Source organism: Euleptes europaea, chromosome 1, assembly GCF_029931775.1.
Source record: "Euleptes europaea isolate rEulEur1 chromosome 1, rEulEur1.hap1, whole genome shotgun sequence".
Lineage (NCBI taxonomy): Eukaryota > Metazoa > Chordata > Lepidosauria > Squamata > Sphaerodactylidae > Euleptes > Euleptes europaea.
The window spans coordinates 175,775,972-175,799,309 of NC_079312.1; the positions used below are offsets into that span (position 1 = coordinate 175,775,972).

Genomic DNA, 23,338 nt, shown 5'->3' on the forward strand with positions numbered 1-23,338 from the left:
TCCTTTAAATGATCCCATTAAAAATTGATTTTCACAGTAAGTTCTCCACACCTCCCATCCCCCCCAAAATTGTACATTATCATTGGGATTTATCAAAGCTATGAATTTAACAGAGCCTTAACGGTCATTGAACAATGTGTGCCAAAGACTCACCGGTCACTAAGGTTCCCAGCGATCGCCGGTCATGTTCCGACCTTTCGTATTGTTTCGTTGCGCTTCGTCCTTTTCATGTGCCGCCCTTTTGCGAGGGCGCTGTTTGCTTAACCGAGGTCAGTTACCTTTAAGTAAATAAAAGTACAGAATCGTTGCCAGCATTACAGAGGCCGTGCGTTTTGCACCTCCTTGGACGCTTGGTGCCCAAGTAGCTATTGTGGACGTTAATCATGTGAAGAGTAACGTTGTGATCCGCAGAGTTTAGGCTGTTAGCCAGCTTACAAAATCATGCCTGAAAGAAGAGAGGTTCCCACCAGCAAGAGCCAGCGTGGTGTAGTGGTTACGAGCGGTGGTTTGGAGCGGTGGGCTCTGATCTGGAGAACCGGGTTCGATTCCCCTCTCCTCCCCATGAGCGGCGGAGGCTTATCTGGTGAACGGGATTTGTTTCCCCGCTCCTCCCCACGAAGCCAGCTGGGTGACCTTGGGCAAGTTACAGTTCTCTTAAGAGCTCTCTCAGCCCCACCTATCTCGCTGGGTGTCTGTTGTGGGGAGAGGAAAGCAAGGTGATTGTAATCCAGTTTTGAGTCTCCCTTAAGTGGTAGAGAAAGTCGAAAGCGTGGTGTAGCCAGCCTGGTGTAGTGGTTAAGAGCGGTGGACTCTGATCTGGAGAACTGGGTTTGATTCCTCCACATGAGCTGCGGAGCCTAATCTGGGGAACTGGGTTTGTTTCCCCACTCCTACGCACGAAGCCGGCTGGGTGACCTTGGGCCAATCACTGCTCTCTCAGCCCCACCTACTTCCCAGGGTGTCTGTTGTGGGGAGGGGAAGGGAAGGCGATTGTAAGCCGGTTTGTGTCTCCCTTAAGTAATAGAGAAAGTCGGCATTTAAAAACCAACTCTTCTCCTTCTTTCAATGTGCCACTTCTCTCTCTCTCTCACTCACACACACACACTCACAAACACACACCCGGCAGTGAAAGTGTCTCCTTCCTTCTATCTGGTGCCCTGGAAGCAAAAGGCTCTCTGTTTTCAGCCCGTCTCCTGGCGTATCGATTGCACAATCTTCTCTTTCTGGGTTCAGAGCGTCCTTTGCGCTGCCTGGTTTTTCCCCCTCGGATCTTCGCTCGCCGATTCCATATGAGATTAAATTCCGCCCGGGTTTCGCACTTCTGAAGGCGGCGATAAGGCCGTCTCTGGATCTGAACGGGCTGTTTGCTCAAATTTTGGAGGTCTCTGGGTATAGCTCAGCTGTCTCTGGATTCTGCTTTTGGGGTGGGTACCTGGGATGGCCCAGGCTAGCCCGACGTCATCAGATCTTGGAAGCTAAGCAAGGTCAGTCCTGGTTAGTGCTTGATGGGAGCCTGCGATGGAGGTTTTCCTACACAGAGGTTTTCCTACACAGTAAACAACCGTGCCCCGTGGCGCAGAGTGGTCTCTGCTCACGACCTGAGTTCGATCCCAATAGAAGTTGGTTTCAGGCAGCCGGCTCAAGGTCAACTCAGCCTTCCATCCTTCCGAGGTCGGTAAAATGAGTACCCAGCTTGCTGGGGGGAAAGTGTAGTTGACTGAGGAAGGCACTGGCAACCCACCCCGCAAACAAAGTCTGCCTAGTAAACGTCGGGATGTGACTTCACTCCATGGGTCAGGAATGACCCGGTGCTTGCACAGGGGACCTTTACCTTTACCTTAAACAACTACACCTAAAAAATGATATTGCAGAGCTTGAGAAGGTGCAGAAAAGTGCATCCAAAATAATCAGGGGCCTACAGCAACTGCCCTATGAGGAGCGGTTAAAACGCTTAAGGCTGTTTAGCTTGGAAAGAAGGCGGCTAAGGGGAGACATGATAGAGAGATCTATAAAATCATGCATGGTATGGAGAGAGCGGACAGGGAGAAGCTTTTCTCCCTCTCTCCTAATACCGGAACGCAGGGTCATCTGCAGAAGCTGGAGGGTGAGAGATTCAAAAGAAAAGGAAGTATTTCCTCACACAATGCATCGTTAAGTTGTGGAACTCCCTGCCCCAGGATGTGGTGATGGCTGCCAACTTGGAAGGCTTGAAGAGGAGAGTGGACAGGTTCATGGAGGAGAGGGGTATTCATGGCTACTAGCCAGAAAGAATACTAATCATGATGTATATTCTCTCCAGTATCCGAGGAGCATTCCTATTACCGGTCTGAGCAGACAATACTGACTTTGATGGACCAAGGGTCTGATTCAGTATAAGGCAGCTTCATGTGTTCATGTGTACATTGGGTAATGTGGAACGCAGGCAGGATGGTGCTGCTGCAGTCGTCTTGTTTGTGGGCTTCCTAGAGGCACCTGGTTGGCCCCCGTGTGAACAGACTGCTGGACTTGATGGGCCTTGATCTGATCCAGCAGGGCTTTTCTTATGTTCTTATGTCTCTTGTCTTGAAAAAAGGTTGGAAGTCACAGTAAATTTGCTGTGAATTGACAATACTTTCCGCCGCCACCAGTGAGAGAGGTCTGGATCTACCCTTTATGGCTAATAGCCATTACTAGATCTTACCAGAAACAAGCCTGATTTGTGTTTAAAGGCATATTTGCCAGTATAGTATCAGGATAATAAATTCCCGAAGATGATTATGTGTTGCCATGAAGAACAACATCCCTTTGGTTTTGTCCTGTATGCAATTTCAGTAAATGCCTTTTGGATGACTGGCCTAAAGTTAGGTTTCTGCACGCTGCCAGGTGTTTTAAGGTTGCATCCTTGTTCCTGCCTTCGTAGGGCAAACGCTCCTCCATCCCATCTTTTATTTTTCTAACGAACCCTATTAGCTTTGCTATCTCCCTCCAGGGATCTCTTTCTAGTCTTCCACAAAGCTGTCCGTAGGGGTTGTGGGTGGCTTTAATCCCAGCCAAGCTGACAATTATCCTCCTCCCCCTGCGGAAAACTCCGCTGTTGAGCAGTTCAAATGTTTGTGAACGTTCCGTGAAGGGGTAAGGAAGCTTTCCTCACCGCCAAGGGTAGTGCAGTATGCATACCTTGCTGTATGCATGAAGGCTGGGTTTTCTTTTAACCCGGTGTGTACCACTGTGTAAAGAGTTTAACACGGTCAGTTTAACGAAGTTTGGATTTTGCGAAGTGTTTCATTGTGTGCAAAATGCGGTGTGGGTGATGAGTGCTTTTTTTTTAACAGTGCAAATCTAATGTAGAGTTACTCCATTCTGAGCCCGTTGACTCCAGTGGACTGGAGTAACTCTCCATAGGATTTCACTGACAAAGGCTTGCAGCAAAGGAATACTTTGCGCAGTTCTGGTCACTACACCTAAAAAAGGATATTGCAGAGCTTGAGAAGGTGCAGAAAAGAGCAGCCGAAACGATCAGGGGATTAGAGCAACCGCCCTATGAGGAGCGGTTAAAACCCTCAGGGCTGGTTAGCTTGGAAAGAAGGCGGTTAAGGGGAGGCATGATAGAGGTCTATAAAATTATGCATGGTATGGAGAGAGTGGACAGAGAGAAGCTTTTCTCCCTCTCTCACAATACTAGAAGGCGGGGTACTCTGCTGAAGCTGGAAGGTGAGATTCAAAACAGAGAAAAGGAAGTTTTTCTTCACACAATGCATAATTAAATTGTGGAACTCCCTGCCCCAGGATGTGGTGATGGCTGCCAACTTGGAAGGCTTTCAGAGGGGAGTGGACATGTTCGTGGAGAAGAGGGCTATCCGTGGCTACTAGTAAAGATCGATACTAGTTATGATGCATACCTATTCTCTCCAGGATCAGAGGAGCAGGCCTGTTATATGAGGTGCTGTGGAACACAGGCAGGACGATGCTGCTGCAGTCTTGTTTGTGGCTTCCTAGAGGCCCCTGGTTGGCCTATGTGTGGACAGACTGCTGGACATGATGGGCCTTGGTCTGATCCAGCAGGGCCTTTCTTATGTTCTTATGGAGGATGGGGCTATCTATGGCTACTAGTCAAAATGGATACTAGTCATGATGCATATCTATTCTCTCCAGGATCAGAGGAGCACGCTTTGGAACACAGGAAGGATGTTGCTGCTGCAGTCGTCTTGTTTGTGGGCTTCCTAGAAGGCTCCTAGTTGGCCACTGTGTGAACAGACTGCTGGACTTGATGGACCTTGGTCTGATCCAGCAGGGCCTTTCTTATGTTCTAATTCAGAAAAGGCATAGAGCAGCGTAGAAGTAAGAGGTTGTCTATGTGAACCTAACACCGTGGCCAGAAGGCACACAGAAGAGCAGCATGGTAGACGGGATTTTTGGGATTGCAGCAGTATGGCGGACGGGATTTTTAGCGTTCTCTCGATCTAAACCGTGGCGATGGACCCGTTCGTTAGAATCTTTACAATTCATTCCACCAAGATGGAATTAGAGGCAGAGGCTCTCCTTATTTGCAGGATGCTGCTGGCTGATCCAAATGCAGTAAGGGGCAACGAGAAATGAACGATTTACGATGGTAGAAATTCATCTTTCGAGACGTGAGAGTCCTTTGTTGACAACTTCTTTTGGTTTCGCCGGTAAATAACATCCGCCCACCGCAGGCTGTAGCGGAGGCAGTGTCTCCAGATAAACAGGTGCTGAGTCAGGCTATTAGGCTTCCAATGTTGTCTCCTCTGGTTGGCAGCAGCAATCTAGGATCTCAGATGGAGATCTGTGACATCACTTGCTACTCAATCCTTTTACCTGGAGCTGCTGGGGATTGAACCTGGGACCTTCCGCATGCCAAGCAGATGGTCAACCACGGAGCCTCCGCCCCTCCCCGATAGATGGTGATAAGTAGGCTATGCGCTTTGCCCATGCGCTGAGAGCCAGCGTGGTGTAGTGGTTCAGAGCGACAGACACTAATCTGGAGAACCGGATTGGATTCCCCACTCTTCCACATGAAGCCAGCTGGGTGACCTTGGACTAGTCACAGCTCTCTTAGAGCTCTCTCAGTCCCGCCTACCTCACAGGGTGTCTGTTGTGGGGAGAGGAAGGGAAGGAGATTGTAAGCTGGTTTGATTCTTCTTAAAAGGTAGAGAAAGCTGGCATATAAAAACCAACTCTTCCACTTCTTCATTTTTAGGAATCTCATATGGTGGAATTGCATTGGTCAGCCAAATATTTAATCCTTGGCAGTTTTCTAGAAGAAAAACATATGGAACCTGGGGAAGGTGGGGAGGGGGGAGCTGTCTTTTGTATTTTTTAAAAAAACTTTCCCTACTTTCCTATTTTTTTTTTTTTTTAAAGATTGTTCACAGGTTTTGGGGAGGGCTTTCGCTCCTCACTTTGATTTCTTTGGTCGCTTTCACACATGCCGAATAATGCACTTTCAATCTACTTTCAATGCACTTTGCAGCTGGATTTGACGGTGTGAAACGGCAAATTCCACTTGCAAGCGGTCATTAAAGTGCATTGAAAGCGCATTATTCAGGGTGTGTGAAAGCGCCCTGTATATAGCTGCTTCCTTTTGCGTGAGCAGTATGGGCTGAATGGCCTTTTGCCCTTAGGTCCTTTTTTGGGGGGCCCAGAAAGAACACTCTTCCCGTTGATGGAAGAGGTCTGCACATGCTCCAGGGCGCTAAAAAGATTCCGACACCTTAATTTAACTATTGCAATTATCTCTCCTGATGTTAAGACCGGACTAATGCTCCTGAGACTTGGCTTGTTCTGCTTGCCCACTGTTGGCCTTCTAAGGGAACGGCCCCCTGGGAGGTTTCCCTGTCAGTTATGGGCCCAATCCGTCCCTGGCGGGCCAATAATTGTCAGTGGTGTGACATGTTCACTTCCATAGGAACCCGGCCCCTTCACCATGGGTGCAATTTGACCCAGATACGCTCAACCCAGGGAGATGCTTTTTTCACGCTTGTTGATGGTTATACACATCCTGAAACGCTGGACAGTGCCGGATTTACGTATAAGCTAAGCTATAGCTTAGGGCCCCACTCTCTTGGCCCCCCCCCCAAAAAAAATTTAAAGGAAAAAAAACCTGGATGTACATTTCCAAAATATAAGATAAAAAACAAATAAAATAAAACCTACATACAGCAACAGTGTTTTGTGTTGTGTAGGCTCCTATGATGTAAGTAATGGGCCCCGCCTGCTAGCCTGCTCCCTAAAATACCACTGGTTTGCTCATTTCTATATATAGGGTGCCTACATTCTGCATGGACTGGTTGCATGGCATAAATAAAATACATATTTTGTTATGTGCAAATGGCTTTAGATACCTATTAGGTCCATAAATTACCATATAGCATATAGTCAACACAAAAAACAGCGGCAATTGGTTGTTGGCAAAGGACATCTGGACATATAAAGGGCCCCATTACCTTCAATAGCTTAGGGCCTCATCAAACCTAAATCCTGCCCTGACGCTGGACACTGTATACAAGGTGTGAGCCGCGAGCCAGGTTTGAGGGCACTTGGACAAACTATTTTAACATAAAGGCACACGGAATAAGAGGCTTATATATATATATATATATATATATATATATATATATATATATATATATATATATATTTATATATATATATATATATATTTACCTTGTACAACGTTTGTGTCTATGTCGGGTTGTGTATTGTCAAATCTTGTATGTATGACCACTGAGGAAGGCCTGTAAAAGGCCGAAACGCGTCTGGTCCGATTTTGGTCATTTAACTTACTAACATCAACTGTTACGGGTTGGCAATAGTTGTTGGTGCTTTTTTAGGAAGCCTGTATTTTAGGCCCTGTGTTTTTTCAATACAATTGTGCGCAATATATTATAAGAATAGATTTATTGGTTGGGACATGTTCACTGTCATAGGAACAGAGCCCCTTCACTCTGGGGGCAGTTTGGCCCAGATACGCTCAACCCAGGGAGTTTTTCGCCAGCAGGTGAAACCTTTTTTCGTTTCCTCCGGCGTACCCCCAATATCGCTTCTTGGTCCTCTTTCCTAGTGTCTGTCCGTTTATGCATTTTTAATTGAATTTCATAATGTTAACGACTTTAAATGTTTTAGCGTGCCTTAGGTCCACCGCCTTGTGGGCCCCGATTGGATGGAAAGGTGGCATACAAATGTTTTAAATAAATAAAGGCAAGAACGAACAGGACTTCGACCACCGATGTGGGGACAAACTTTTATTTGTTTTAAATAAAAGTGACCGTTGTGGGCGAAGAGGGTGCCCAGGAAAGTAGAGAAGTATTGTAATTTTGGAGCAGACTTAATCGCCAGCTGTCCCTTACGGAATCTGGTTCTTGTCTTCCACCATAAAGAGAGAGATTCAGAGGGGCCGATATTCATCTACGGACCGAGATGACGGCCCTTACGCTTGAGGGCGAACCAAGCAGTGTGACTCATGGCCGATGTGTTCCTTCAAACAGCCTCAACTCTCTACTCCCCGAATCTGGGATCGTGGCCGACATCGACTTGGAGAACATCCTCTCGTTGAACAGCGACAGCTTCTACGAGCTGAAGAGCCAGCCGATCGGTGTGAGGTAAGGGAGACCAGAGGGAAGCCATTTGGGGTCCTCTTGACCGGGCTCTTTCTCAGCCGTCGGCTGTCTCCTTCACAGTTTCAATTCAATTCAATTCGATTTATTGCGGTCATTTGACCTTCACAGTTTTGGGCCGAGGAGAGGGAGCTATCCCAACTACTCCAATGGCAAATGGGCCCCTGAGATGATTTTCCCCTCGACGGTTTTGTCTCTGTTGTTGGACAAGTTGTCAGAGAACGAAAGACTCCAAGTCCTTCCAACGCTTTTGGCCGAGGGCCTCCTTAGATTGTGAACAGGCTGCTCCAGCTTGGTGTTGAATGGTGGATTTGGTAGAAAGGTAAATTTTCTGGACATGTCGAAGACATGGCAATCTCCCCGCTCCCCTGTTTTTTCCAGGAAAGAGTGGAGATTTGGGAGGAAGTAAAAAGATGTGCAGTACACTTTCCAGAGGGGCAGCGGTATTAATCGGTTGTAGCAAAACTACACAGGAGTCCAGTAGCGTCATACAGATAAACAAAATCTTTTTCAGCCCAAGCTTTCATGTGTTTGAGCGTACTTCCCCAGATGCACTGGAGAGTATATCCATCAGGTCTGACTTTATATCCAGCAGGAAAAGGTGTTACAAAGAGAGGCAGGTATGTTTAGCCTAAAGAGGAGAAGACTGAGAGGGGAGATGATAATCATCCTCAAGTACTTGAAGGGCTGTCACATAGAGGAGGGTGCCGAGTTGTTTTCTGTTGCCCCAGAAGGTCGGACCAGAACCGACAGGTTGAGATTAAATCGAAAGAGTTTCCTTCTAGACATTAGGAAGAACTCTCTAACAGAGTGGTGGAACAGGCTTCCTCGGAAGGTGGTGAGCTCTCCCCCCGGGAGGTTTCTAAGCAGAGGCTAAATGGCCACCTGTCAGCAGTGCTGATTCTATGACCTTAGGCAGATCGTGAGAGGGTGGGCACCTTGGCCATCTTCTGGGCATGGAGTAGGGGGTCACTGGGGGTGTGGTGGGGGAGGTAGGTGTGAATTTTCCTGCATTGTGCAGGGGGTTGGACTAGATGACCCTGGTGGTCCCTTCCGACTCTATGGTTCTGACACTTTAGTCCAGTGGTAGAACGAAGCACCGGTTCACCAATGTCGTACGATGACTTGGCTTTCTGCCCTCCCTCTCGCCCCCGCAGCCCTCCAGCGGCTCCAGCCCAAGGCCCAACCATGTCGTCGCGGGTTCTCCTCCGGCAGCAGCTGATGCGGGCGCAGACCCAGGAGCAGGAGCGGCGGGAGCAGCAGCAGGCTGCCCAGTTCACCCCCGCCGCCCCCGTGCCTTCCACCCCCGCCATTTCCATGAGCCCCCTCGCCCGCCCTGCGCCTGCCCAGGTCCCCGTGGAAGTACTGAAGGTAAGAGCGGGGGGGGGGGTCAGGAAGGAGGAGACCGCGGGAGTCGATCCTGCCCTAGAGGGCTGTGTCCGGAGAGGACGTGGCGCCCCCCCCCACTGTTGGGTGGGTCAAACGTGGCTCGGCAGCGGGAGCCATTAGCTCTAGCCAATTCCTTTTATCAACCGTCTGTGTGACTATGGAGACAGTTGAGTGGCAGACTCTAATCTGGGGAACCGGGTTCGAATCCCCACTCCTCCACATGAAAGAGTGACCTTGGGCCAGTCACAGCTCTCTCCGAACTCTTTCAGACCCATCTACCTCACAAGATGTCCGTTGTGGGTAGAGGAAGGGAAGGCGATTGTGAGCCGCGTTGGGGCTCCTTAAAGGTAGAGAAAAGCGAGGTTATAAAAACCAACTCTTCTTTTTCTTCTTCTCTGTGTGACCGAAGGTAAGCCGTGTTAGCCTTTTTTTGTGTGTGTGGCTGGCTCCGCCTCCTGTGGAAGCCATTTTTTGGCCGCCCTTTGGTGGTTGCGCCCATCGCCCTGTGTCAGAATATCAAGGGCACACAAAAATTAGCAAGCTGTAAATTAGTTAGCAAACAAAACAACAGCTTCAAACTGCAAAACAATACAAGTTTGTATTAAACAACACATGAACATGCACCATACATATGGTACAACAAACATGGACAATGTCCAACCATGGTTGGACGTTGTCCATGTTTGTTATAGAATATCAAGGGCGGCTGCGTGACCCAAAAGGTTTCTGGGGAGCCCTGCTGCAGTTGGGACCCTTGATCTGTTACAAGGGCAGAGGCCGAGGCATACGGCCGGTTCGCTTTCTCATGTTCGCGTCCTCCCTGTCTCTCCCCCTTCCCCATCCGTAGGTGCAGACACACCTGGAGAACCCCACCAAGTATCACATCCAGCAGGCGCAGAGGCAGCAGGTCAAGCAGTATCTCTCGACGACCATGGGCAACAAGGTGGCCACGCAGGCTTTGGCAGGCGCTAGTCCGGGGGCGCCGCCCGCCTGCTCCCCGCAGGCGGCCTCGGCTCCGGAGGCCCAGCACAGTCTGCCGCGGCAGCAGGCAGTCGCCGGGGGCGCGGGCAGCGCTCCCAACAGCCCCATGGCGCTGCTCAACATCGGTTCTAGCTCTGAGAAGGAAGTGAGTCGGACCCCCGCACCCCTTTTCAGCTACTTCCTTTTCCTCCCCGCTTAACACGTTGCCACATCTTTTGGGTTTGACCAGTGCAGTGGTTAAGAGCGGTGGTTTGGAGCGGTGGACCCTGATCTGGAGAACCGGGTTACTACATGGGCAGCGGCAAGATTTATTTCAGCCTTTATATCCCTCAAACGTTAGATTTACACTGCTCAGGATCAATGGATCAAGGCGCTTCTGAGGGATGAAGGAAAGGAAAACCGGGTTCGATTCCCCACTCCTCCACATGAGCGGTGGACGCTAATCTGGTGAACTGGATTTGTTTCCTTGCTCCTACACATGAAGCCAGCTGGGTGACCTTGGGCTAGTCACAGTTCTCTCTGAACTCTCTCAGCCCCACCGACCTCACAGGGTGTTTGTTGTGGGGAGGGGAAGGGAAGGTGATTGTAAGCCGGTTTGATCTTTCCTTGAGTGGTAGAGAAAGTTGGCATATACAAACCAACTCTTCTCCTCTTCCTCCTCCTCCTTCTATGTCTTCTTCCTCTCCACAACACTTGTTGACCCGTCTTCTTCCCTCTGCCCTTAGATTGATGATGTCATTGATGAGATCATTAGCCTGGAATCCAGCTACAACGACGAAATCCTGAACTACGGAGGCCTACAGATGCCAAGCACGGTGAGTTTTTGTTTTTTTTTAAATGTGGGTGTTTAAGGCAAGAGTGTTAACTGCGAAGGAACCAAATTTGTCAGAGCCTCCCGGCAATGCTAATGCAGATAGCAGGGCTGTTGGCAAATTAAATAAACTTTTTGATGGATGCAGCAGAGATGGCTAAATAGAGGGATCTGGCCTCAAGTATATTTTAAAAAAGGTAAAGGTCCCCTGTGCAAGTGCCGGGTCATTCCTGACCCATGGGGTGGCGTCACATCCCAACGTTTACTAGGAAGACTGTTTTACGGGGTGGTTTGCCAGTGCCTTCCCCAGTCATCTTCCCTTTACCCCCAGCAAGCTGGGTACTCATTTCACTGACCTCGGAAGGATGGAAGGCTGAGTCAACCTAGAGGCGGCTACCTGAAACCAACTTCCGGCGGGATCGAACTCAGGTCTGCAGTACTGCATATTTCCACTCTGCTTTGAGAGATGGAAAAAACGGTAATGCCGATGAATGCACAGAAGCTTTTGATGAGAAGGAAAGTCAGTTGAACCTGGATGGCCGGCTAGCCCGATGTCATCAAATCTGGAAAGCTAAGCAGGGTCGGCCCTGGTTAGGACTCGGATGGGAGACCACCAAAGAATACCAGGGTCACAACATAGAGGCAGGCAATGGCAAAGCACCTCTGTTCATCTCTTGTTCTGACCTGGGTGGCCCTGGCTAACCTGATCTCATCAGATCTCAGAAACTAAGCAGGATTGGCCCTGGTTCATATTTGGATGGGAGACCACCAAGGAAGTCCAGGATTGCTATGCAGAGGAAGGCAATAGCAAACCTCCGCTGTTCGTCTCTTACCTTGACTCGGATGACCCAGGTTGGCCTGATCTCATCAGATCTGGGAAGCCAAGCAGGGTCGGCCCTGGTTAGTACTTGGATGGGTAGACCACCATGGAAGTCCAGGGTTGCTACGCAGAGGCAGGCAATGGCCAACCAGCTCTGTCTCTGCCCTGACCTGCATGGCCCCGGCTACCCTGATCTCATGAGATGTCGGAAGCTGGGCAGGGTCGGCTGTCTCTTGCCTTGAAAACCGTAGAGGGTTGCCATAAGTTGGCTTGGACTTGAATGGCAATTTCTTAAAACCGATAAAATATATCCCAACTAGTCTCTAAAATAAGCAAGGGTGTGCTTTAACTTAGTTAAATTGTGGAACTCCCTGCCCCGGGATGTGGTGAGCAGTGTGGGGTTTTTTTTGGTCTTTATGTTTTGGGTATGCGCTAAAGTCCGGAAGATGGCTGAGCGGAACTCCAAATTCCCCCCTTCCAGCCTGGTCGGGCATCTTCGTTCTCCAGTCTCCCCTCCTCGGGCTGCCTTGGTGGTTGTGGTTTGGGCTGAACCTAACTGGAGCTCCTTTCTGTTCTGTGCAGCTGCCGGTCTCAGGGAACCTCCTGGACGTCTATAGCAGCCAGGGGATGATGGAGCCGGCAATCACCGTGAGCAACTCCTGCCCTGCCGACCTGCCGAACATCAAGCGAGAGATGTCAGGTACACAGCTGCAGGGAGGCGTCCAGGGGCTCCACCAAAGTCGTCAACTTCCAGGTACTAGCTGGAGATCTCCTGCTATCACAGCTGATCTCCAGCCGATAGAGGAAATGGCCGCTTTGGCAATTGGATTCTCTGGCATTGAAGTCCCTCCCTCCCTCCCCAAACCCTGCCCTCCTCAGGCTCCGCCCCAAAAACCTCCCAAGGGGTGAAGAGGGACCTGACAACTTGGGTTGCCAACCTCCAGGTGGAGGCTGGAGATCTCCTGCTATTACAACTGATCCCCAGCTGATAGAGATCAGTTCCCCTGGAAGAGGTGGCCGCTTTGGCAATTGGACTCTATGGCATTGAAGTCCCCCCCCAAACCCCGCCCTCCTCAGGCTGTACCCCAAAAACCTCCCGCCAGTGGCGAAGAGAGACCTGGCAATCCCATTGGGGACCCCTGCTATACAGTTACCGAAGTCTATGGGTTAAGACTGGAATTACTTTCCACAGAATTGCACATTAAAGCATTAAAGCATTGCCAAATGCCTTCTGTGTAGGGTTGCCAGTCTCCATGCAGTGGCTGGAGATCGCCCGCTATTACAACTGATCTCCAGCCAATAGAGATCACTTCCCCTGGAGGAGGTGGCCGCTTTGGCAATTGGACTCTATGGCATTGAAGTCCCTCCCCTCCCCAAACCTCGCCCTCCTCAGGCTCCGCCCCCAAAACCTCCCGCCAGTGGCAAAGAGGCACCTGGCAAGCCTAGGCTCAATGCTGAAAGATGTTGTTATGCTGGAGGGAGGGGGGTTGATAGCAGCTTCGAAGTCAACGCTCATCTTGTGTGCGTCTGTGTGTTTCTGCCCCCCCCCCCCGCTTTGTAGAAAACGAAGCTAAGGCATTCCTGAAGGAGAGACAGAAGAAAGACAATCATAACCTAAGTGAGTGTTATGCTTCAGTTGGGGGGGTGATTTTAATGTGCGGAATGGGACATGAATGGGACATGATTTTAATGTGCGGAATGGGACATGAATGGAGGAAGGTGGGACAGGATTATCTCCAAGACTGCAATCCTGAGTCCACAGTAAATCCCACTGAAATCGGTGGGGGCGTTCTCCAGAATGCGTTAGTTTAGTTAGTTAGTTAGTTAGTTAGTTAGTTAGCTAGCTAGTTAGTTAGTTTGTTTGGGGCGGCTCACGGCAGAAATTCACATATCAAATACGATAAAAGTCTCAAACATAAAATCAATAGAAATAGAATGCTGTTCTATTTCTATTGATTTTATGTTTGAGAATTCAGGTTTTGAGACCTGAAATTACTCCTGCTGAAAGTTAAAGGAGAAAGTGCCAAAGCAGGACTGCAGCTGAACATCAAGAAGACAAAAGTAATGACTACAGGAAAATTACTCAAGTTTAAGGCTGACAATGAGGGAACGGAAGTTGTGCGAGACTTTCTATTCCTCGGCTTCATCATCAACCAAAAGGGAGACTCGGCTAAGAAATCAGAAGGAGACTGGGAAGGGCAGCCATGAAGGAGCTAGAAAAGATTCTTAAATGTCAGGATGTGTCACTGGCCACCAAGGTCAGGTTAATTCACGCCATCGTGTTCCCTATTTCTGTGTATGGGTGTGAGAGCTAGACAATGAAAAAAGCTGATAGGAAGGAAGTAGATTCCTCTGAAATGTGGAGTTGGAGGCGCGTGGTACGGATACTGTGGACGGCCAAAAAAACAAATCAAATCAAGCTTGAACTGATCCTAGAAGCTAAAATGACTAAACTGATTCTATTGTACTTTGGTCACGTTATGAGAAAAGAGTCTCTGGAAAAGACAATAATGCTAGGGAAGGTTGAGGGCAGCAGGAAAAGAGGAAGACCCAACAAGACTCAAATCAAGGAAGCCACGGCCCTCAGTTTGCAAGACCTGAGCAAGGCTGTTTAGGATAGGATGTTTTGGAGGACTTTGATTCATAGAGTTGCCAGAAGTCAGAAGCAACTTGACGGCACTTAACACACACACACACACACACACACACACACACACACACACACACAGCTGAGGAATGCTGCAGAAGTGATAAATGTTGTTGTTGAAGCTGAAGTGCGGCGGGTTGAGTTGGAAGCTCTGATGCTGTCAGGCTGGGTGTGTGTCCGGACAGAGGTTGAGCGCAACAGAGCAGCTGAGCCTATTGGCTTGAACCAACCAACCAAAAAAAAAAAAAAAACCTGGGGGTGGCTGGCATAATCCACTTATCTGATGTTGGGAGGAAAGGCAAGACGCAGGGACGACGCAACCAGTTGCTCCGGTTACGAAAGCCAAACTGGTTGAACCTATTAGCGGAGGATTACTTGTGCCGTTGCGGTATGGGTGGGGAACCTGAACTGGTCGACTCCATTAGCTTGGCAAAGGTCATGTCACGGTTTTGGTCTTTCTCGGATGTAGTCCGCTCTACATTCAGTGCGATGCACCAGACTAGCCTCGAACCTGACCTGTATTCAGGACGTTTATTGTATTCTCTGTGTTGAGTGCAGAAAAAGCACCACGTGTCCTATTGGTACAGAACCAGAATTCTGCACCAAGCTAACTCATATTGGGTGCCAAGGACTGCTGACTTCTATGGCCTTTTGTATTATTTAGACACATGTGGATTACCTTCTGTGTTAGCGTAATTCTGTTCACCCAGGTCCACATTGAGTGGTTGCCAGCGTGGTGTAGTGGTAAAGAGCGGTGGTTTGGAGTGGTGGACTCTAATCTGGAGAACAGGGTTTGATTCTCCACTCCTCCACATGAACCCTGCTGGGTGACCTTGAGCTAGTCACAGTTTTCTTCAAGCTCTCTTAGCCCCACCTACCTCACAAGGTGTCTGTTGTGGGGAGGGGAAGGGAAGGTGGTTGTAAGCCAGTTCCTTAAGCCAGATTCTTCCTTAAGTGGTAGAGAAACTCAGCATATAAAAACCAACTCTCCTCCTCCTAATATTCCAACAGTCCTCGATACAGCTGAGATGCAGGGCTAGCGGGAAGCAGTTAGGGGGTTGTGGATGGACGGCAGGCGGATGGAATTCCCGGTTTGGCCATGAATCTCACCCACGGGCCTTGTGTTTCAGCCTGTCCCTCTCTGCAGTGCTGTTGTGAGATTACATTAGATGGCGGCGCTGAGACACTTGATTGGAAAGCGCTACAGAAATGTCTTCAGTCGAAACCGAGGCTATTCTGCTTACCCTGCCCGGGGATATTTAAGGTTCTCTCTCTCCCTTTGCAGTTGAGCGTCGGCGGCGGTTCAACATCAATGACCGAATCAAAGAGCTGGGGACCCTCATCCCGAAATCCAACGACCCGTAAGTCTGGCCGGGAAATAGCAAAGGGGACAAAGTCCTGTGCTGTACGGGAAAGGAAGGGGACGTCTGAATTTTTCACCTGGTCTTGAGAACCTCACGTTCTCATCGCTGATGTGTCTTCCAAATGCTGACATTCACCGATACAAAAAGCGGAATGTCAAAGGTTGTTTCCGCTGGGCGGTTCTAGCAATGTAGTTGGTGCATACCAAGGCCCTTCTCCCATTTGGAATTTATCAACTATAGGAAGGCATGCACGCTAGCCAGATGTCATGCCCTGCCTTCGGCTGTTCTAGAAGGAAAATACAGGAAGAGTCCAAGATCAGCAAGGCTATGCCCTTGCAGGTCAGGAGACTTCGAAACCACCGAACATGTATTGTTCCAGCTGTTCATTCTGTCTTGAGGCCCGTATTAGATTCATTGCTCCCCTGATCAGTGAATTCCCCGATAAGCCAATAGAATTCCTGACGAAGAGGCTCCTGATGGGTGAAACTCAACACTTTTAGCTCCCAGCTGCCAAATTTTGTGCCATTGCAATTAAAACGCGCAAAAATAGAATGGGAAAATGTCAAGCGAATTCTTGTGATTTGTTTTAAATATCTTACCTTTTAATATCATTAGTCTTTTATCTAATTTTGTAATTTATATTAGTTTTGCGGTTTTATTAAGTCAGATAATTTTATGTATTAACCTTTGGCTGGTCAAACAGACCGTATCAATAAATATCTACCATGCCAAGGTCCGAGTGAAATATATTCCTTTGTTAGTTGAAAAGAGCAAGAGTCCAGTAGCACTTTAAAGACTAACAAAATTTCTGGCAGAGTAGGAGTTTTCGTGAGCCACAGCTCACTTCTTCAGTGCGGCTCACGGAAGCTCACACCCTGCCAGGAACTTTATTAATCTTTAAGGTGCTACTGGACTCTTGCTCTTTTCTACTGCTGTTGACAGACTAACACGGCTACCCATCATGATCTAACATATTCCTTAGTAAGCATTTGTGTTGCAAATCTCAAAGGGAAGGGCTGGGCGTGCTGCAGTTCTGGAGGAGTGCAGGAAAAACCGGGCCATGGCTCATGATTTCTGGCATCTGGAGCGTAGTCTATGGATGTCTTCCTTCTCGGGGACTGAGAGGGGGAAATATTCCAGAAAGCAGACCAGGCACAAACGTCAGCTTTCTGAGAATCTCAGGTTACGTTCTTTTTTCTATTTTTAAAGAGCAAAAGTTTCTAGTCCCTGTTGTTACAGAGAGATGTTCGAAAGTGAGCCAGCGTGGTGTAGTGGTTAAGAGCGGTAGACTCTAATCTGGAGAACCGGGTTTGATTCCCCACTCCTCCTCATGAGCGGCGGACTCATATATACAGAGGTCGAGAGTGGACACCGCACTCCACACAGTGTTAAGGAAAGAAGAGTTGGTGTTTATATGCCAACTTTCTCTACCACTTAAGGAAGAATCAAACTGGCTCACAATCGCCTTCCCTTCCCCTCCCCACTACAGACACCCTGGGAGGTAGGTGGGGCTGAGAGAGCTGTGACTAGCCCAAGGTCACCCAGCAGGCTTCCTGTGTAGGAGTGGGGAGACAAGTCCAGTTCACCAGATTAGCCTCCGCCACTCATGTGGAGGAGTGGGGAATCCAGTTCTCCAGATCAGAGTCCACCGCTCCAAACCACTGCTCTATACCATTAGACCACGGTGGTATTTACCAAAGGGAGTGTGACTAGCCCAAGGTCACCCAGCTGGCTTCATGTGGAGGAGTGGGAAACTGGCCCGGTTCACCAGATTAGCCTCCGCCGCTCATGTGGAGCAGTGGGGAATCAAACCCTGTTCTCCAGTTAAGACTCCAGTGCTCCAAACCACCGCTCTTAACCACTACACCACGCTAAAGGATCTTGGCTCCTTGAATTCCCATCTCCCCTCTCTTCGCAGGGAGATGCGCTGGAACAAAGGGACCATTCTCAAGGCGTCGGTGGACTACATCCGGAAACTACAGAAAGAGCAGCAGCGCTCCAAAGAAATGGAGATCAGGCAGCGGAAGCTGGAGCAGGCCAACCGCAGCTTGCAGCTGAGAGTGCAGGTCAGGAGGGGAGGGGGGGGTGCAGGCGGCCAGGCCTGCTTCGAGCACACGGTTGCACCTCACCGGCTTGCCTCGCTAGTTCACCAGCGTGGTGTAGTGGTTAAGAGCTGTGGTTTGGAGCGGAGGACTCTGATCTGGTGAACCGGGTTTGATTCCCCACCCCTCCGTATGAGCGCCGGAGGCTAATCTGGTGAACCGGGTTGGTTTCCCCACTCCTCCACACGAAGCCAGCTGGGCGACCTTGGGCTAGTCACAGCTCTCTTAGAGCTCTCTCTGCCCCACCTACCGCACAGGGTGTCTGTTGTGGGGCGGGGAAGGGAAGGTGATTGTAAGCCTGTTTGAGTCTCCCTTAAGTGGTAGAGAAAGTCGGCATATAAAAAACAACTCTTCTTCTTTTTCTTCTCTCTCCCCCAGGAGCTGGAACTCCAGGTCCAGATGCACGGGCTGCCGCTGACTTCCACCCCGGGCCTGCTGGCGCAGCCCTTGGCGGGAGACCTGGCCCCGCCGTTCGGGGACTCCCTGGACCTGCCCTTCACTGCCGAGGAGCTGGGGCTGGGCCTGGCGCTGGGGTCCGACGGGGTAGGCCTGCAGGACGTGCTGATGGACGAGGGGGCCGCCCTCTCCCCGCTGGGGGCGTCGGACCCCTTGCTTTCGTCCGTCTCGCCCGGCGCCTCCAAAGGCAGCAGCCGCCGCTCCAGCTTCAGCATGGAAGACGACTCGTGATGGTCGCCTGGGGACGCTCGGCGGTGGGGGAAAGGGGCTCCGCTTCTTCGCAGCGCCCCCCCATCATGTGGACTCTCCCTTTTAATCCACTTCGAATTTTGGAGTCTCCTCTTCTCCGCTGCTGTCGGCTGAACCCTATCCGGAGCACCGCCTTCTCCCCCCGCCCCACGCTCTGTATCTCTTTGCCTTGCAGAGTCTCCCCCCCCTTTGACCCTTTCCCCAAAGGAGGCGGATGGAATTTCCTCTCGCAGACCGGGTGGGTGCTGCAGGGCATCTTAGCGATGAGCCTTGGAAGTAGTCGAAATGCGTTTCCCCGCGGCGGGTGGGGCTCAGACGCCCTCAAGACCGGAAACGGCGAGGGAATCGTGGATTTGTGTGTTTCCTCGAGCCTGCCCTGTGGGAAACATGTAGAAAAGAGGTGAAGGAAGACCTCGCAATGTCAGAGAGACGAAGGTACGCAGCACCAGAGGTCAACAACAAGAATTCAAAGAGTTTTGCAAAAACGTGTGTGTGAAACAGAAGAAAATTGAAATCCAAAAAATAATTAAGTTTGTGTCACATTATGACAAACAAATTCATCAATACCTCAGTACAGGTTGTGTGAAAAAAAAACTATTTACAAGGTCACATGTCAAAAACTGCATTCATAATAAGTGATAATTCTTTTTGTAGTAATTTTTTATTTTTATAACAACATAACACATACATACAAATGTAAAACATACATCCCACATTCATAATCTAAAATCCTCACCAACCATCACACAATCGCATAGGAGTGGAAATGAATCATTTTAAATATCTGTTAATCATTGGATAAGTGATCATTCTTAACGAAGTCACACAGCAAAAATTACCGCAAGACAGGAATGCCAACTTAATCCCGTTTCAGTTTCTTCCTCAGCTGATACAACCTATATCTCTTGAAACCTGTTGTAAGCAGTGACAAACACATAATGAATCTTGACCATTACATAGCAATAACTTAAAAATATAATACCGAATAAATACTATTTGAATACCAAAATTTTCCAGCAGAATCAGAATATAAACGGGTCATCAATAGGAAACCTGAAACGAAATATATAAACATATCATCAATCAAACATGCCAGAATAACATAGTTAAATACAATAACCGTCTAAAAATAACAACTGAGCTCATGTCCTGGAATCGGTAAATGTTATCCTTTAGGTTTGTTGATAAATGTGGGAGATGCTGCTTGAAAATAAAGAGGAAGAGAACACACCTGTCCTAAGTTAACAAGGCAGGCTGGAGTCATGAAAGAAACGGGATGCTTTTAACGGAACATATACTTCTATCAGAATTTTTTTTTTGTATCATAAATTTTACACACGATTTTTGCAAAACGCTTGGAATTCTCGTTGTCGACCTCCGGTACTGTGTACCTTTGTGTCTCTGTTGGAAACTTGAGCAGGGCCCTTTCCTTAACACTGTGCGCGGAGGGTGGCGTCTACTCCCGCCCTCGCTTTCTTTTCTTGCACCTTTTCTGTATATAATTTTAGAGAATCGGGGGGGGGGGGGGAGGGAGAGAAAGTGTCCCTCGGCAACGCTGACCTCTTTGCTAAGAGCCCCTTCCGTTTTATTTTTTTGTGTGTGTGCGTGTGTGTAAATGAGCATTTTATATAGATATCGGAATTTTTATGATAAATCCTTGGCCTTTAATTGGTTGAAATAAGGAAGGAGGGTTTAAGGTTTCACCACCCTGGCACTTTACGTTTTCACGTCATCGTTTCATTCCTTCCTCCAGTTCACACCTGATGTCCTGCATTCCTTCGGGCAAACGTGGGGGAAGCAGAAGGGGACGAGCAGAGAATTGTGTCTCTGGAGCCTGCTCACGTGGTCGTTTGACAGTGCGATCCTATGCAGTTGCTCCATTCTAAACCTGCTGGTTTCAGAGGGCTCACATGGGAATAACTGCGTGTAGGATTGCAGCGCAGGAGTCGGGGTCAAATCGCAACCCCTCTCGTTTTTACGATAAACAAATTTATAATCCGAGTTTTATTTAAAGGGGTTTTCTGCGTAAAGGGGCATCAGGTGACACACGGAGAGCAAGAATGTACTGGCTATTGACTCTGCCAGTAACACATTCTTTGTTGGGCAGGAGGGGGCTCTAACTACTACAGAGACGATCATGTGCGGGCCGTAGAGTATGTTTCCCCAACGGTGTGTTCAGTTCCTGAACATAAGACAGTCATCCAGGAGCGGTCTGCTCGAAAGACTGTCGGGCGTTGGCTGCCTTGGAGGAGGCGTGGGGTCTGAAGAAGGTCTCGTCCAGCTGTCCTGCAGCATCCTTTACCCTTCTGGGGACCACAATGGGCAGGAGTAGGGGTTGCCAACAACAAAAAGGGGGGAAAAACCTTAACCCTAAAAAACTGGAATAAGGTACCCAAAGGTCAGGAATCAACATGAAACATGGGGCAAATATTAATACAAATAATCCTGTCAATTATGTCTAATAAATTTAATACAAACAAAAATTAACAGCTTATATATAGCCCTGTTCAAGCCTCTATGTATCTATTATAAATTTACCAAATAAATACAAAAATACAGCCAAACAATTCCAAAGCTAAGACCAGACGCTTTTCGGCTGTAAAGCCTTCTTCAGTGGTCTGTATACATACAATTCTGAATACACCTATGCCATTGTACAAGGACATAAGTATATATGAATATTACAATCTTGGTGATGGAGTAGAATGACATTCGTAAAATACAAAATAGGTTTATATACACTCCATCCAGGGTTTCCTTTTTAGTTATAGGCTCCTATAGATTGAAGTGTACCGTTCAAAGTCTCTCGGTCATCAAGATGTGTCAAGTCAAAATGACCCATTTTGTATTCAGAATTGTATGTATACAGACCTCTGAAGACGGCTTTACAGCCAAAATGCGTTTGGTCTTAGCTTTGGAATTATTTGGCTGCTTTTTTGTGCTCATTTGGTATATTTATAATAGATACATAGAGGCTTGAATATATAAGTTGTTTATTTGTGTTTGTATTAAATTTATTATACATCACTTACAGGATTACGTGTATCAACAATAGCCCTATGTTTCATGTCGATTCCTGACCTTTGGGTACCTTATTCAGGAGTAGGGGTTGCCAGGGCCCTCCTGGCAACCAGCAGGAGATGTTGGGAGGTGGGTACAGGGGGTGGCGATCGGCACCCATGCGCAACGATGTCCCTTCCGGCACGATGCGGAAGCGCCAGCATCACGCCAGGGGGGATGCTCTAGCACTTGCCCACAATGCTGCATCGCGCCGGAAGGGACGTCATCGCGCGTGGATGCCGATTGTCCCCCCCCTTCGGCCGGCCAGCTTCCGCCTGCAGAACAGCCGAATGTTGGCAGGCGGAGGCGGGAATCGCCTGGAGATTGCCCGCCATCAGTGGGCACCTGGGAACCCTAGGGCAGGAGGGAATCCTGTGTGAAACAGCCGAGCGGGAGGCGCGAAGGCGGAGTGGGCGTCCAACACAAGCAACGGCCGTGGTATCTCAGGTGATCCATTTGTAAAAAAAGAGGATTGATGGCAGAGCAGGTTCAAAAGAGGGAAGGGGGAAGCGGTCGCCGACTTGAAAGAACTCTAATTGGGCTTTACTCTTGCAGTTTTCAGGGCCAGAAACCTGAGAGAATTGCAGGCAGAGGGAAGGGGCTGGTTTCCCTGTTGTGGATTCTGCACCCTCAGCATCCCGGACCCCTCTTCCTGTCCTTTTCCTTTGTATGTTAACTGTTTCCACTACCCATGCTAGAAGCTTCTAAACAAATAAACCAGCGATGTCACTTTTTCTATAGCCGCCATGGCCCTGGCCTCCTTATTTTGTGTTTTTATCTTGCAGTGTGTGCAAACGTGTCATTGGTTTCCGACCGGAAGGAGTTTTAAGAGCTCCCTCTCAAGTCCGTAGATGTAAGATCTTGGGACTCCCGATGCGGAATCAGGAGGAAGGCACTGAGCTCAGGTGGACAGAAGTTGTCACCTCAGTGACATGTGGTGGGGGTCAAACACACTAGATAAAGATCACACTTCTTAAATCACTATTACAGATACCCGAAGCCTCGGTTTGCCTGGGGGCTGTGCAGGAAAGGAAAAAACAGGGTTAATCCTTTAAAAATCCTTTCTGTGTTGCTGGTCAAAACTCTCTACCCTGTTCTGGTATTATTTTAAAAGTAAGGAAGGGGGACGCAAGACGTGGAGAGGGAGGAGAACCCAGAGTTAGAATCATAGAGTTGGAAGGGACCACCAGGGTCATCTAGTCCAACTCCCTGCACAATGGAGGATGTTCACTACTACCTCCCCCACACACCCCCAGTGACCCCTACTCCATGCCCAGAAGATGGCCAAGATTCCCACCCTCTCATGAACTGCCTAAGGTTATAGAATCAGTATTGCTGACAGATGCCCATCTAGTCTCTGCTTAAAAACTTCCAGGGAAGGAGAGCTCACCACCTCCCGAGGAAACCTGTTCCACTGAGGAACCGCTGTAACTGTTAGAAAGTTCTTCCTAATGTTTAGACGGAAACTCTTTTGATTTGATTTCAACATGTAGGATCTGGTCCGACCTTCTGGGGCAACAGAAAACAACTCCACACCCTCCTCTATATGACAGCCCTTCAAGTACTTGAAGATGGTTCTCATATCCCCTCTTAGTCTTCTCTTATTCAGGCTAAACATACCCAGCTCCTTCAACCTTTCCTCATAGGACTTGGTCTCCAGACCCCTCACCATCTTTGTTGCCCTCCTCTGGATACGTTCCAGCTTGTCTACATCCTTAAATTGCGGTGCCCAAAACTGAACGCAATACTCTAGGCGAAGGTCTAACCAGAGCAAAGTAAAGCGATACCATCACTTTGCGTGATCTGGACACTATGCTACTGTTGATACAGCCCAAGACTGTATGTG

The 23,338-nt window shown here is 48.8% G+C and overlaps 1 protein-coding gene across 1 annotated transcript in view; it reads left to right on the top strand.

Annotated features, from left to right (window-relative positions):
* The window catches only part of TFE3 (transcription factor binding to IGHM enhancer 3), a 36,279-nt gene extending 17,865 nt beyond the window's left edge, over positions 1-18,414 (top strand). Inside the window, exons 2-10 of the mRNA XM_056852267.1 lie at positions 7,485-7,598; positions 8,771-8,984; positions 9,850-10,128; positions 10,709-10,798; positions 12,197-12,314; positions 13,176-13,232; positions 15,547-15,622; positions 17,544-17,691; positions 18,106-18,414. Of these exons, the coding sequence (XP_056708245.1) occupies positions 7,485-7,598; positions 8,771-8,984; positions 9,850-10,128; positions 10,709-10,798; positions 12,197-12,314; positions 13,176-13,232; positions 15,547-15,622; positions 17,544-17,691; positions 18,106-18,414 (1,405 nt within the window). The remainder of the gene's footprint in view (positions 1-7,484; positions 7,599-8,770; positions 8,985-9,849; positions 10,129-10,708; positions 10,799-12,196; positions 12,315-13,175; positions 13,233-15,546; positions 15,623-17,543; positions 17,692-18,105) is intronic.
* The last annotated feature ends 4,924 nt before the right edge of the window (positions 18,415-23,338 follow it).